Source organism: Tachyglossus aculeatus, chromosome 18 (genome assembly GCF_015852505.1).
Source record: "Tachyglossus aculeatus isolate mTacAcu1 chromosome 18, mTacAcu1.pri, whole genome shotgun sequence".
Taxonomy (NCBI): Eukaryota; Metazoa; Chordata; class Mammalia; order Monotremata; family Tachyglossidae; genus Tachyglossus; species Tachyglossus aculeatus.
In genome coordinates this window covers 2,149,952-2,163,408 of record NC_052083.1, presented here as the reverse complement: position 1 = coordinate 2,163,408, position 13,457 = coordinate 2,149,952, and the positions used below count along the sequence as shown (strand labels likewise).

Here is a 13,457-nt window from a genome sequence, read left to right as displayed (position 1 = left end):
GCAGGGCCAACTCGCAGTTTCCGGGAGGGGATCAGGGGAGGTCCAGGTCACCTCACGAGGGTCGAGGGAAGCAAAACCACACAGGAGAGGACATCTCCCAACACCCTGTCCTCATCTCTCCCACCACCCCCAGTAAGAGAGAGAACAAAGTTCAACAATACCTAAAGGCTGGTAGCCCTGGCGCGAAGGGCCCACAAAAGGGTTCCTGCTTCCAAATCCCCCGCCATCGATGGACCCGTAAGACATCTTCGGCTGGTGGTGAAGGCAGCTGACTCCTCGGAAAGCTGAAGAAGGAAACAGAGCAGAACTGGAGCTAGGCAGGATGACACCTCACTCCTCCAGACCAAGGCACCGCCTCCCCTCCCGTGGAGTTGGGGTCACACACACTGCCTCAACGAGCCTCTAAGGAACAACGCCCAGCTAGCTCCCTCCCTGCCTCAGCCTGCCCAGGCCCCCGGGGCTTTGGTGATTGGTGGCTTTACAGCTGCTGCCCAGGTTCCTACAGAAGGAAGCCAGTTATAATCCTGAAGCTCTTTGGCAACAGGTGAGGTAATCAGCCCTGTCACGTCACCTGTTCCAAGACTATTCCACCCCTATTCCCACCTGGAGAGGGCAAGAAGGGGAGTAGTTTACCAAGAAACCTTCCGGGACAGGCTGGAACAGGGTCTCGGACTTAACCGATCTGGTCTAAAGGAAGGGACTGGGGGCAGGGATAGGGGTAGGGCTCATCCCACAGTTAAGACAGGCTAAAGTTTGGGGGGAGAAGGCCACAGCTGTGGGCGGATGAGGTGAGGCTCGGGTGGGAGCCACTACCCTCTCACCTGCCAACGACTAGCCCTCCTGGGAATGTGGTTGCCATGGTTTTAGGAAGGGAAGGTTAGGCTAAGAGAAGTCCCGGGAGATCCCAGAAGGAAACGGGCCATGAGGACTCTTGGCTTTGATTCCATTGTGGGGGTTTATGTACACTCGGGGGTTTTTGTCCACCTGTGTATGTAGTCTGGAGGCGCGTCTATGTGCGCATTTGTACCTGAAGGTACCTGTGTGTATCTGCATTCATGTCATTATGCATACCTGCTTTTGGGTGTGTCTGTGTGCGCATTTCTGTGTGTCTGTGTGCAAATCTTTGAGCGTATACGTGGTGTTTACGAAGAAAGAGAAATTTTTCTTCTGACTCCTATCCCAGTTGAGTCCCAGAATCCTAGAACTCCCTGTAAAGGTCTCCCGGGGAAGATTGATTTGGTGACAGCCAATCTGCTCAAGCTCCTGGCAAACTGTTCAAATTTGTGAAGGTAGGGGCCGGGGAGGGGGGGATCAGTGCACCCTCCTTCCTGCACAGCCCACCTGCCCAGAGAGACGGGGGGCCTCAGGCAATGATGGCTCCCGCCTCTGAGCTGTGAGAGCGAGGGAACGGAAATGTAAACACAACATCCCTTCTGCTGTGACATGGAGAAACGGGAACCGACAAAAACATACTTTCGCAGTGCCTGGAAAGAGCAGAAAATCAAGCAATGAATGTCACGTTTATTTCAGAATTGTGAGGAGAGGGCAAACACTTACATGAGAGAGACTGAGTTCAGTCACCCCTGAAGGCCTGTAGCTGGACATTATGACCTCCAATGAGAACCTTTGTGGCCTAGGGCTCCATTAGCCTGTTAGATAATTCAGCCTATTAGGGCTCTGTGGCCCCCAAGATTGTTGAAAGTTTCTGCCAGACCCCAGGTCTTAAGCTTCAAGGATTTCCAGTCAGTCGATCAATCAAGAGCTTTAATTGAGCCCCTACTATATGCAGGGTACTGTACTAAGTATTTGGAAGGGCACAGCGGAATCCAGTCTACTGTCTCGTCCTCAGGTAATGGTCTTATCACTCACTACACCCCTCCTGTTCACAACTCTGCAGCATCCAAGCAATCAAAGCCTCCAAACTTCCTCTGTGCCACTCCTTCCCCTTCACCAAGTCACTGCGCTCCCCTCTCCCTGCCCGCCCGCCATCAGAGGTCACCCCCAACACATCCTCCCTTCCCTCTCTCTTGGGACTTTCCGGCCCCTCTCCAGAGAGTATTGGGCTTGATGTCAGAGACTTTGGCCCAGGCAGATCTGGTCGGGGGGACACTGGCCCCCATCTCAGACACCATTCTCCAGGGAATTGGTGGAGGGAGCTTAGCTAGTGGATTTGGAGTCAAAACACCTGGGTTCTAGCTTGCTGTGTGACCAAGGGTAAATGCCTTAACCACTCTGGGCCTTGGATTCCTAGGCTGTAAAACAGAGATGATTACAGCTGACTCTCCCTCGGTGACTGGGAGGACAGAAAATGAGATAAGGAAGGTGGCAGCACTTTAGAAAAGTCAAAGCACCATACAAATTCCAAGGTAATGGTTCCCAAACACAGGTGAGTAAGGAGGAAAACTTGGCCAGGGTAGGGACGAGGTGGGCTACTTCAGCAGTGGAGAGAGTGCCCAGGACGTGGAGCCGAAAACATTGGTCTCCACAGATGCTTTAGCTTCGGCTCCTCCCTGGGGAATTTCCTCTCTGTGAGGGTAAGCCTTGCTGCCCCTCACCGCACAAAACCTGGGCATGGAATCGGCTTCCCCAGCAGGCCTCTGCCCAAGGCTCTGGGGTGCTAAGGGGTGAAGTGGCGGGGGCTCCTCACAACTATGGTCTTCTCACTTCACCTACCGTGAAAGGGGGTGCCATGAGGCAGTGAGCCTGGGATGCCAGGGAAGTTTAGATGCCAGATAGAATTGGAGGGTGGTTGGCATGGGGGATGCAAGGGGGAGGAGGGAGAGACGGGGAAGAAATTGGCTGAAAACAATCCCCCTCCATCCTCCAGGAATGACAGAACAACCCAGCCAATGTGGAAACAGAAAGCTGTGGGGGAGAGGCAGAAGTAGTCTTCATCCATGACTGCTCCATTGGCAGTGGCTTGGTTTTCAAGGAGGAAGGATGACTGGAGATATCTCTCTCTCTCTCTCTCTCTCTCTCTCTCTCTCTCTCCCCTTTCCTACCATGCCCTCAGTGCTCTGCACTGCTCAATCCAGATGCCCCCGCAGAGTAAGAAGCCACTGGAAGGGAGAGGGGAAAATATGACCTCTCTCAAGGCTGCTGAAAAATCGATAGTGCCATTCCAATCCCAAAAGGGTTTCTTTCTTCCCTAAAAACCATTTCCTCTTCACTTCATGCTGAGTCAGCCAATACCAACCGCGTGCTGGGGTTTGCCTTTCTGATCTGAGGAGGTCTGTCGGGGAGCCTGGAATTCTGGAGGGCCGCTGCCTCCGGAGCAGTGGGGAGCGGGGCTCTCTGCAGCAGTGTCCCTTGCCCCAAATGGCATGGGGGTCCAGGCGCCCCCGCCAAGAGGAGGAAGTGGGTGTGGAAGCAGCAGTACCAGAGAACGGTCTGGGACGGCCCAGTTTAGTGAGCACCACTGTAGTGCATCCACCACCAGCCCCAGTGGAAGGATCAGCAGCAGCTGCCCTAGCAACATGCCTCAGCGGCAGGCCCAGCAACAGAACCAATGTAAGCACAAGTGACAGTCCCCAGTCTATAATATTCAGGAGAAGCAGTGTGGCTCAGCGGAAAGAGCAACGGCTTTGGAGTCAGAGGTCATGGGTTCAAATCCCAGCTCTGCCAATTGTCAGCTGTGTGACTTTGGGCAAATCACTTCACTTCTCTGTGCCTCAGTTACCTCATCTCTAAAATGGGGATGAAGACTGTGAGCCCCCTGTGGGACAACCTGATCACCTTGTAACCTCCCCGGAGCTTAGAACAGTGCTTTGCACATAGTAAGCACTTAATAAATGCCATCACTATTATTATTATTCTATTTTAATGTCTGACTCCTATAGATGGCAAACTCTTCAAGGGCAGGGATTGGGTCTACCACTCTATCACACTGTACTCTCCTAAGCACTTAGCACCTTACTCTTCACACAGTGAGTGATCAGGAGGGGCCATTGATCTATTGGTTGGCAGTCTCAGGTGGAGACCCATCGGCAATCCCAACAACAGCTCCAGCAGCCCTGGCCCATCCTGGCCTGATGATGTGAGTTTTCGTTCGGCCAGAAAGACGACCAGGAACCTCCCATGAATTGCTCTGAATGGACCAGTCCCCACTGTGGTAGTGATGGGGGTGGCAGGGGTTTCCTCCCACTCCCCAGGCCTTATGGAAGATGGTGAGAACCCCCCAAATTGCTACTGTCCCACTTATTTTGGAACAGTCTTCTCCAGTGGTTCTCTGTAAAACATCTCTTGACATCTCCAAATCATCCCCGACCCCAACTCTCTTCTAAAGCCCTTCAAAAAAACTACTTCCTCCAGAAAGCATCCTCTTTAATTAGTTCCCCACATCAACCCCCTCAGTCATCGTATCTGCTTTAAAAAAAAGTGTTGTTAATTCCTCACTTGTACATCTGACTTACATATTGGGTCCCCTCTTTTAGCTACCGCACTTGGGAGCATTCCTATCTGCTTGGCTTCCCACCAAAAGACTGCAAGCTCTTTGAGGGCAGTTACGGAGCAGCTCACACTTCTTCCATGTCCCCTCCAAAATCCATCAACGCTGGGGATGCTAACTCTGGGACTCACAGTCTAAGTAGGAGGGAGAACAGGGATTCAATCCCCATTTTGCAGATGAGGGAACTGAGGCACAGAGAAGTTAAGGGACTGGCCCAAGGTCACACAGCAGTAAGTGGCAGAGCCAGGATTAGAACCCAAGTCTTCCGACTCCCAGTCCTGGGCTCTTTCCCCTAGGCCACACTGCTTCCCAAGTTTATGTACTCTCCCAAGAGCTGATTACGGTGTTCTGCAGACAATATTGACTGATTCCCAAACCAGTCAGGGGCCAGACCAGCTGACAGCTGGATGAACAATCATCACACCCTGCTTTTCCCCGAGACAACTAGAAACTAATTCAGCCAACCACGTGTCTCGTCCTGCACTCTGCCTGACACAGCCGAAGTCCTGAGAAAAACTCTACCTGAGTTCTGATTCCGGCTCCATCACTTGCCTGCTGTATCACTTTGGGCAAGTCACAAGTTCTCTGTGTCTCAGTTTCCTGAACTGTAAAATGGGGATTCAATCCCTGTTCTCTCTCCTACTTAAACTGTAAGCCCCAAGTGGGTCAGGGACTGTATTTTGCCTAATAAGCTTGTATCTACCCCAGCAGTTGGAACAGTATTTGACACACAGTAAGCACTTATCAACAAATACCATAAAAACAACAACACTCCAGCCGTAGCCAGTAACACCATTATCAGAGTCTGTCTGTTCAGTCTTCTAGGGAGCTGAAAATGATTTGATCCCCTCCAGAGCCTTGCAGGCCAGGCGTTTACGGAGAGGAGACCGATAATCACTCACGTTAACAGTGATTCAGTGGGGGGATCTCAAACAGCAGTGAGCTCCTTGCAAGGAAGTCACTGCCACAGTCCTGGGTGTTAATTCAGTTCTTCCTGCCTGTCAGGAAGCCAGGCGAATCCCGTTTCAAACGGGGCTTTGAACGCGCCGTGATTTCTGCCTCTGGTCACTTCCAAAGAAAAAGATCAGTCGGCATCAACAGCTCAGTTACAAAAGAAGTGGAAAATGGGTCTCCGCTGGCCCGTTCTCTCCCTTTCCTCCTCCTCCTCCTCCTCCTTCTCCTGGAGTTCAATTAATATTCATGACCTGTGGCAGGTGGGGAAGGGAGAGGAGAATGAAGCCTGGATTCCTAAACCGACTTGAAATTTAATTTTGCTGTTCACTGGAATATGTAATGCTCCCGTGTTTGCTTAGCATATTGCTAGATTAAAGCCGTTCGACATGCCAGGTTCCCACAAAGACAATGCTGCCCAAAATGGAAAACAGAAGAACTACAAAATGGGTAGATTAAAACAGGTACAATGCCTCACTGCTTGGAAAAACATCACTCTCTCTTCCTCCCTCCTTTTTCAGGGTTTTTGGGAAACCAAAGGCTGCAAAAGAATGAGGAAAGGGCTCCCCAGACCAAGAACTTCAGGCCCCGCTTTCCACATTGGCTATCAAATCACTAGTGGAGAGAGACACACGGGGAGCAATGAAACATTAAACATCTTAAGAAAGACCCAAGGACAAACATGCAATATGCAAAATAAAACAAAAGCCAGTAGAGTTGTAATGTTACAGGTTTAGCCACCTTTGGAGGCTTTTCCATCCCCCGGTCATCCTGGTTGCCCTTCTCAGGCAATGAGAAGCAGTGTGGCCTAATGTAAAAAGCATAGGACTTGGGAGTGAGAGGATCTGGGTTCTAATCATGGTTCTGCCACTTACCTTTCATTCATTCAATAGTATTTATTGAGTGCTTACTATGTGCAGAGCACTATACTAAGCGCTTGGGAAGTACAAGTTGGCAACACATAGAGACGGTCCCTACCCAACAAAGGGCTCACAGTCTACAAGGGGGAGACAGGCAACAAAACAAAACATGCGGACATGTGTACTGACCCTGGGAAAGTCCCTTAACCTCTCTGTGGCTCAGTTTCCCCAACTGGAAAATGGGGTGAAATAACTGTTCTCCCTCCCTGCTAGCCCCATGTGGGACAAGGACTAGATCTGATCTAGAGAAGCAGCATGGCTCAGTGGAAAGAGCACGGGCTTTGGAGTAAGAGGTCACGGGTTCAAACCCTGGCTTCGCCAATTGTCAGCTGTGTGACTTTGGGCAAGTCACTTAACTTCTCTGGGCCTCAGTTCCATCATCTGTAAAATGGGGATGAAGACTGTGAGCCCCCTGTGGGACAATCTGATCACCTTGTAACCTCCCCAGAGCTTAGAACCATGCCTTGCACATAGTACTTCACACTGCTGCCCGGATCATCTTAGTGCAGAAACGCTCTGGGCATGTTACTCCCCTCCTCAAAAATCCCCAGTGGCTACCAATCAACCTACACATCAGGCAAAAACTCCTCACTCTCGGCTTCAAGGTTGTCCATCACCTCGCCCCCTCCTACCTCACCTCCCTTCTTTCCTTCTACAGCTCAGCCCGCACCCTACACTCCTCTGCCGCTAACCTCCTCACCGTGCCTCGTTCTCGCCTGTCCCGCCGTCGACCCCCGGCCCACGTCCTCCCCCTGGCCTGGAATGCCCTCCCTCCACACATCCGCTAAGCTAGCTCTCTTCTTCCCTTCAAAGCCCTACTGAGAGCTCACCTCCTCCAGGAGGCCTTCCCAGACTGAGCCCCTCCCTTCTTCTCCCCCTCTTCCCCTTCCCCCCTGCCCTACCTCCTTCCCTTCCCCACAGCACCCGTATATATGTTGGTACAGATTTATTATTCTATGTTACTTGTACATATTTACCATTCTATTTATTTTATTCTGTTAATATGTTTTGTTTTGTTGTCTGTCTCCCCCTTCTAGACTGTGAGCCCACTGTTGGGTAGGGACTGTCTCTATACGTTGCCAACTTGTACTTCCCAAGCACTTAGTACAGTGCTCTGCACGCAGTAAGTGCTCAATAAATACGATTGAATGAATGAATGAATAGTAAGCGCTTAATAAATGCCATTATTATTATTATTATTATCTGATTATCTTGCATCCACCTGACACTTGGCTCATAATAATCACTTAGCAAATCCCACTCACAATTATTGTTATTATTACTCTGATTATTATTATCTAGTTCTATTAGGTACTTCCTAGGAGGCGGTGACCAGAACAGCCCATGGGATTCCAGGGGTGGGCAGGCTGCGGCTTCGCAGAGTGGCCGTTTCCAAGGTATCCACTCATCTAGCCCCATGCTGGCCTGAACCCCAAAAGGGCAGGGAAACCTCTGTCTCCCTCAGCTCTGGCCCAGGCCCAGCTCCACGGTCTCCGTCCACCTTCGCTTGATCCGATCCACTCCTGGCTCAGAAGAACAGAACCCGTGGGTAGCCAGGAGGCTGTACTCTGCAACTCAGTGTTCATGCCACCTTGGCAGATCCTTCATAATTAAGCTGCCCTGTGCCGGCAGAGGGGAGTGAGCCAGCGGGCTCAGTCGAGTAACGGAGGAAGAACCGGGGGGCAGGGGGAGGGAGAGAAAGAGAGAGAAGCGAGGAGGGAGGGAGAGAAAGGATAGAGCAGGAGAGACAGAATACAAGGGGAATGAGAGGTGGAAAGAGAAAAAAGTGGGGGGAACAGGTGGGAGAGAGGGCTTAAAGGACAGATGGGAAGGAGGAAACCAGAGGGATGAAGGAGAGGGCAGAGAAAAAGACCCTCCCTGGGCCTGAGAGGGTGTAGGGAGAATAAGAGGGTGACAAGGGAACAGAAGATGAGAAACAGGGCTTAATCCCCATTTCCACCTGCCCAACCCTGTGGGTGCTAATCGTAGCTCCACCACTTATCAGCTGTGTGACTTTGGGCAAGTCACTAAACTTCTCTGTGCCTCAGTTATCTCAACTGTAAAATGGGGATTAAGACTATGAGCCCCACTTGGGACAACCTGATTACCTTGAATCTACCCTAGCACTTAGAACACTGCTTGGCACATAGTAAGTGCTTAACAAATACCATTATTATTATTATTATCATAGCAGGCACTTAACACGATTTTTTTTTAAAAAGGAAGCAGGCAGACCAGTGGGACAATTGAGGGATGGGGGGAAAGAGGTGGTACTCCCCACCCCACCAGAAGTAGTTGTCCCAAGCTAATAATAATAATAATGATGGCATTTGTTAAGCGCTTATTATGTGTGAAGCATTGTTCTAAGTGGTGGGGGGATACAAGGTGATCATGTTGTCCCACGTGGGGCTCACAGTCTTAATCCCCATTTTACAGATGAGGTAACTGAGGCTCAAAGAAGTTAAGTGACTTGCCCAAGGTCACACAGCAGACACGTATGGAAGCCGGGATTAGAACCCATGACCTCTGACTCCCAAGTCCGTGCTCTTTCCACTGAGCCACGCTGCTAATCAGGAATCAGTCTAAAGATGCAAAGTTTCCCTGAAGTACAACTAATTTTTCTCTGCCCTTTGAGCTGAAATGTCGTGAAAAAAAAAATAGCAGCAGATCCCCTTAATGTCTGCTGGCTAATGAGTCAGCAGCGATCACTAGCGCCGTGAAGGTGCACACAGATTCTGTGAAATTTTCACCACCTGCCAAGAGGCGGGCCCCAGGCAGACTTGGCCACCATGTGAGCAACCTGTTCCCTTTCTCAGAAAAACTCCTTCTGTGCTATTGTCCCTTGGGCAGGGAATGTGTCTACCGATGCTGTTGTACCATCCTCTCCCAAAAGCTGAGTACAGAGCTCTGCATACAGTAAGTGTTCAATAAATACCATTGATTGATTAACCGGAATAGTTACCTAGCTACCTTCGTTCATGGCAAATATAAAACTGGAGCTCTGAACACACACACACACCCCACCCCACACCCTCCACCCCCCACCAGAGATGCTCCTGGTCAGAGACTCTGCCATTTAGGATTTGTATGCCCCAACCACCTTAATGGTGAACCATTTGCAAATGCGACTTCCACAACAATTCATAGGAGACCCCCAGGCCGAACTTGAGGAGTCAGCTCTGTCCAGACAGACACCCCTGTGGGAAAGCCCCCCATGCCTGCTTCTCCATGCCCAGGAGCAAGTTTCTAGGAGTTTTTCTGCCAAATCCTCTCCATTGTAAACTAGAAACTGGATTTCCCTCCCTCACACCACACTGATCCACCAACTGAGAGTTGCTGAGAACCTACCAACTGCTCCAAGGCTTTCCACTTCTTCTGGAGGAGTCCCTCCTCTCCCGGAGGCCCTTAGGTGACCACTCACAACCACACACCATGGAAAGACTACTTGTTCTCACTGAAATCTCATTATGACCTGTGTATTTACCTACGTGCCTTATTGCCTGAATGTCTTCAAACTGAAGCGAAATCTCACTGTAGCTCAGTTTTCAAAAGCTGTGGCTGCAAAAATACTGTGGTGGACACAGTGGCAGCCTCCGCAGTAGCTTCTCAGAGAATAACTGAACTAAATCCAGTCTCTTCCCATCGAAGCAGAGTTTAATCCAAGGAAACAAGTGGCCACTTTATCTATCCCCCGCCTCCAAACCATCATCCTGGATCCTTGGTGGATTCTCTCCCCTGCCCCCAAAACATCTCGGGAGGCAGCAGCAAAGCAAATCTACTGGAGCCTTAGAATCTTCCCCTACAGTGCCCAGAGTCTTGCCACAAACCATGGGCAGACAGGGTGAAGCCCCAGAGGCTCATGGAAATTGCAACCCCAGGCCTTCAATGTATCTATTAGGAACTGATTAAGTCCTAATGAGCATGCTCCAATCTGTAATATGTATTTTTCAATCCCTATTGTGTATATTCCAACCCCAAAACCTGGAAGTCCAGGCAATTTTCTTATTGTGGTTCCAAAATCACCCAACCCTCCACAGGGAAAATTTCATGGGAAAAAGTCAAAATCTTGGCTTGGCCCCTTAATTCCCCCAGCTTCTACTCACCCCAAGAGAAGTGTGTCTAACTTCCCTTGGGAGCCTTCTCCAAAGAGGGAGGTTGAGGTTTGGCCTAACTCAAACGCCCATCCCAATGTACTGCAGCAGGTGGACATTTGGAGAGTCACTTGCTGTGTGATCTTTGGTGATTCATTTCCAAGTGTCATCTCCTTGTGGGCAGGGATTATAACTTGGGCTTCTGTCATACTCTCCTGAGATCTTAGTACGGTGCCCTGCCTCCAGGACTAGTACCATTACAAGGGTTGTGGGCTCCCCATCTATCACCAGCTCGGAAGCAGAGTTCGCTTCCATCCACACCTTCCTCAAGGAATGCTGGGAAAGCAGCAGAGGTCAAGCCCAGGAAATCCATTAAGCCCTTGGGAAGAGCTATATAAATATAAAATGACATTAGGATTGTTTAGCAGATAGGCCCAGCAGTGATCAGTTCAAGTCCTTTCTGTCTGGCAGCAGTGAATTAGTCCTGACTTATTGAGCACTTAGACCACTGTGTTCCACCGGCGGGCCTCCCAGGCCAACATTTCCAGCGGCCAAAGGGCCGGGCTCAGCACCCCTGGCCAGCAGGACCAGAGGAACTAACAGTGAAGGTCATCTAGGGTACCAGGGATGCTGCCCAGAGTCTACCTCAAACTCGTCCTGAACCCTAACCCTGCTATCACAGGAAACTTCTCATATACATCTGCCACCTGTCTCCAGCCTGGCCAGCGAGCCAAACGGAGGGGTCATGGATGATTTTGGGGGTGTAAACCTCTGGGCCACTTGTTCCCACCTGGCCCTTTCACTGAAGACAGGATCTTATCTCCAAGGGGCAGCTCCTCAGCCACGATGGAACACAGAGCCTCTAGGATAGTGCTCAGCCTCTGGAACCGTGTGCCTGTGATGGGGCTTGGCACATGCTACTATTTCCCCTCTCTGTCATTTATTTTAATGCCTGTCTCTCCTACAGACTGTAACCTCCCTATGGGCAAGGATCACATCTACCAACTCTATTGAATTGTACTCTCCCAAGCGCTTAGTACAGTGTTCTGCACACTACAGGAACTCCATAAGTTCCACTGATTGCTTTTAGATGATACACTACCACCTGTAATGCCTATCAATCAATCAATGGTATTGATTGAGCATTTACTATGTGCGGAGCATTTTACTAAGCACTTGGGAGAGCACAATTCAACAGAATCAGCAGACATGTACCCTGCCCACAGTGAGCTGCTTCAGACGTCTAGCATCTAGAACAGTAAGTGCATTTACCATCTACGGCGGTGCCTGCTTCATTAAGCACTCATTAAATAGCCATCACTCTCTCTAACATTTAGAAAGTCCTGGAGACCCCAGAGACCAGGTCACCCCAGCACGGGAAATGAACTGTCCAGTCTCTGATGGGCAGATGGAGGGGTCGAGGAAAAAAATGTCTTGGTCCCCCTTTCCCTTCTTCCTCCTGTCAGTCACTCATTTCCACATCTGTCTCCCCCACAAGATGGGAAGCTCCTTGAGGGCACAGATCATGCCTGCCAATTCTACTGCATTATCCCAAGAGTGCTCTGAACACTACAGGTGTCCAATAAATGCTATCGACTGATTGATGGGTTTGGCCACCAGAAGCCCAACTACGTGTTACAACCTGGATTTCTCAACAGGGAAATTTGGAGGACACACATCAGGTTAACCCTGCTTACAAGCAGAGGAAAGAGTGTCTGTTGGCTGGTTTTCAATCAGACGATCGCTCAATCCATCAATGACATTTACTGAGTGTTTACTACATGTAAAGCACTGTACTGTGCACTTGGAGGAACACAGTCTAATAGAGTAGGCTCACATAATCCCAGCTCACAGGAAGTTTACTTTGAGAGGTAAGCGATCAAAAACAATTTCAACTAATTCTCCACCCACATAGGGTGGAGGGTAAGGGGCTGTCATGGTGGGGAGCTAAAGAGGACAATGACAAGCAAGACAAAGTGGACAGCAAAGAGAAGAAAAGTTGAAGAGAGGGAGAGAGCAGGGAAAATAAAATGCCAGAGAGAGCTAGAGGGAGAGAAGAGAGAAATAAAATCCACTCAACCCCTCAAAACTACAGCATTGAGATGCACATCTACATTTAATACATTGTTAGTGTGGAAAAAAGGAAAAGGTCTCTGCAAGGTCTTAGTTATAAAACTTAGATAACAAAATTAAAAGGCAAAGATTTCACTCACTGGAAACTTGTTGTTAAAGTTAACGGTTTCTGAAGCGGGAGAGTATGGAAATCAAAGACCCTCGATGAATTGTCTAGAAAACGAGTCATCATAACTGGAATGGGATGGGAAACTCTGAAGAGAAGTCAGGGAGGGAGGAAGGAGTGGGAAGGGGGATATTTCTAAGAGAGTCAGGATTAGCCCTCTGGGGCTGCTAGCCTCCAAGAGTCAGAAGAAGAAGCAGGAAAGGCCCAAGGTAGTGGAGAGGAGAAGTCAGGAAAGGAGAAAATGAAAAATGAGGGTGGAAACACGGGCAAAGATGAAGAGTCAGTCCGGGCACAGAAGGTATATGAAGAGCCAGAACTGGTATTCTTAATCGGAACTGCAAGTAACCTCTAATTTCTAGGCGATTCTTTGGCCTGGGAACTCACCCATCCAGAACAACCAGGAGGGAGGACAGGTCAGAGACCCTTATTGCTAAGAGGCAGTGAGGCCTAGTAGAAAGATCACAGGGCTAGGAGTTGGGAGACCTGGGTTCTAACCCCAGCCCTGCCACCCGCTCTCCATGAAACCTTGGGCAAGTTGCTAAAGCGGGTTAAGCTACTATTTCCTCATCTACAAAATGGGAATAAGATACTTGTTCTCCTATCCCCTCAGTCTGGGAACTCCATCTGAGACAGGGAACGTGTGCAATCTGAATACCTTTCATCTGCCCCAGTGCTTAGCACAGTCTCTGGCACATAGTAACCACATAACACAATAATTTCTATTATTGTTATTAATTGAGATCATGAAGACACAGGGGATGGAATTTCATTATGCTTTTCAAAATTCGGCAAATAAAACATTATAGGTT

General features: G+C 49.6%; 1 protein-coding gene across 1 annotated transcript in view; it reads right to left on the bottom strand.

Moving 5' to 3' along the window:
* TSNARE1 (t-SNARE domain containing 1) overlaps nt 1-13,457 on the bottom strand; it is a 239,421-nt gene that overhangs the window by 164,132 nt on the left and 61,832 nt on the right. Inside the window, exon 2 of the mRNA XM_038760394.1 lies at nt 162-284. Coding sequence (XP_038616322.1) covers nt 162-246 — 85 coding nt within the window. The 5' untranslated portion in view covers nt 247-284. The remainder of the gene's footprint in view (nt 1-161; nt 285-13,457) is intronic.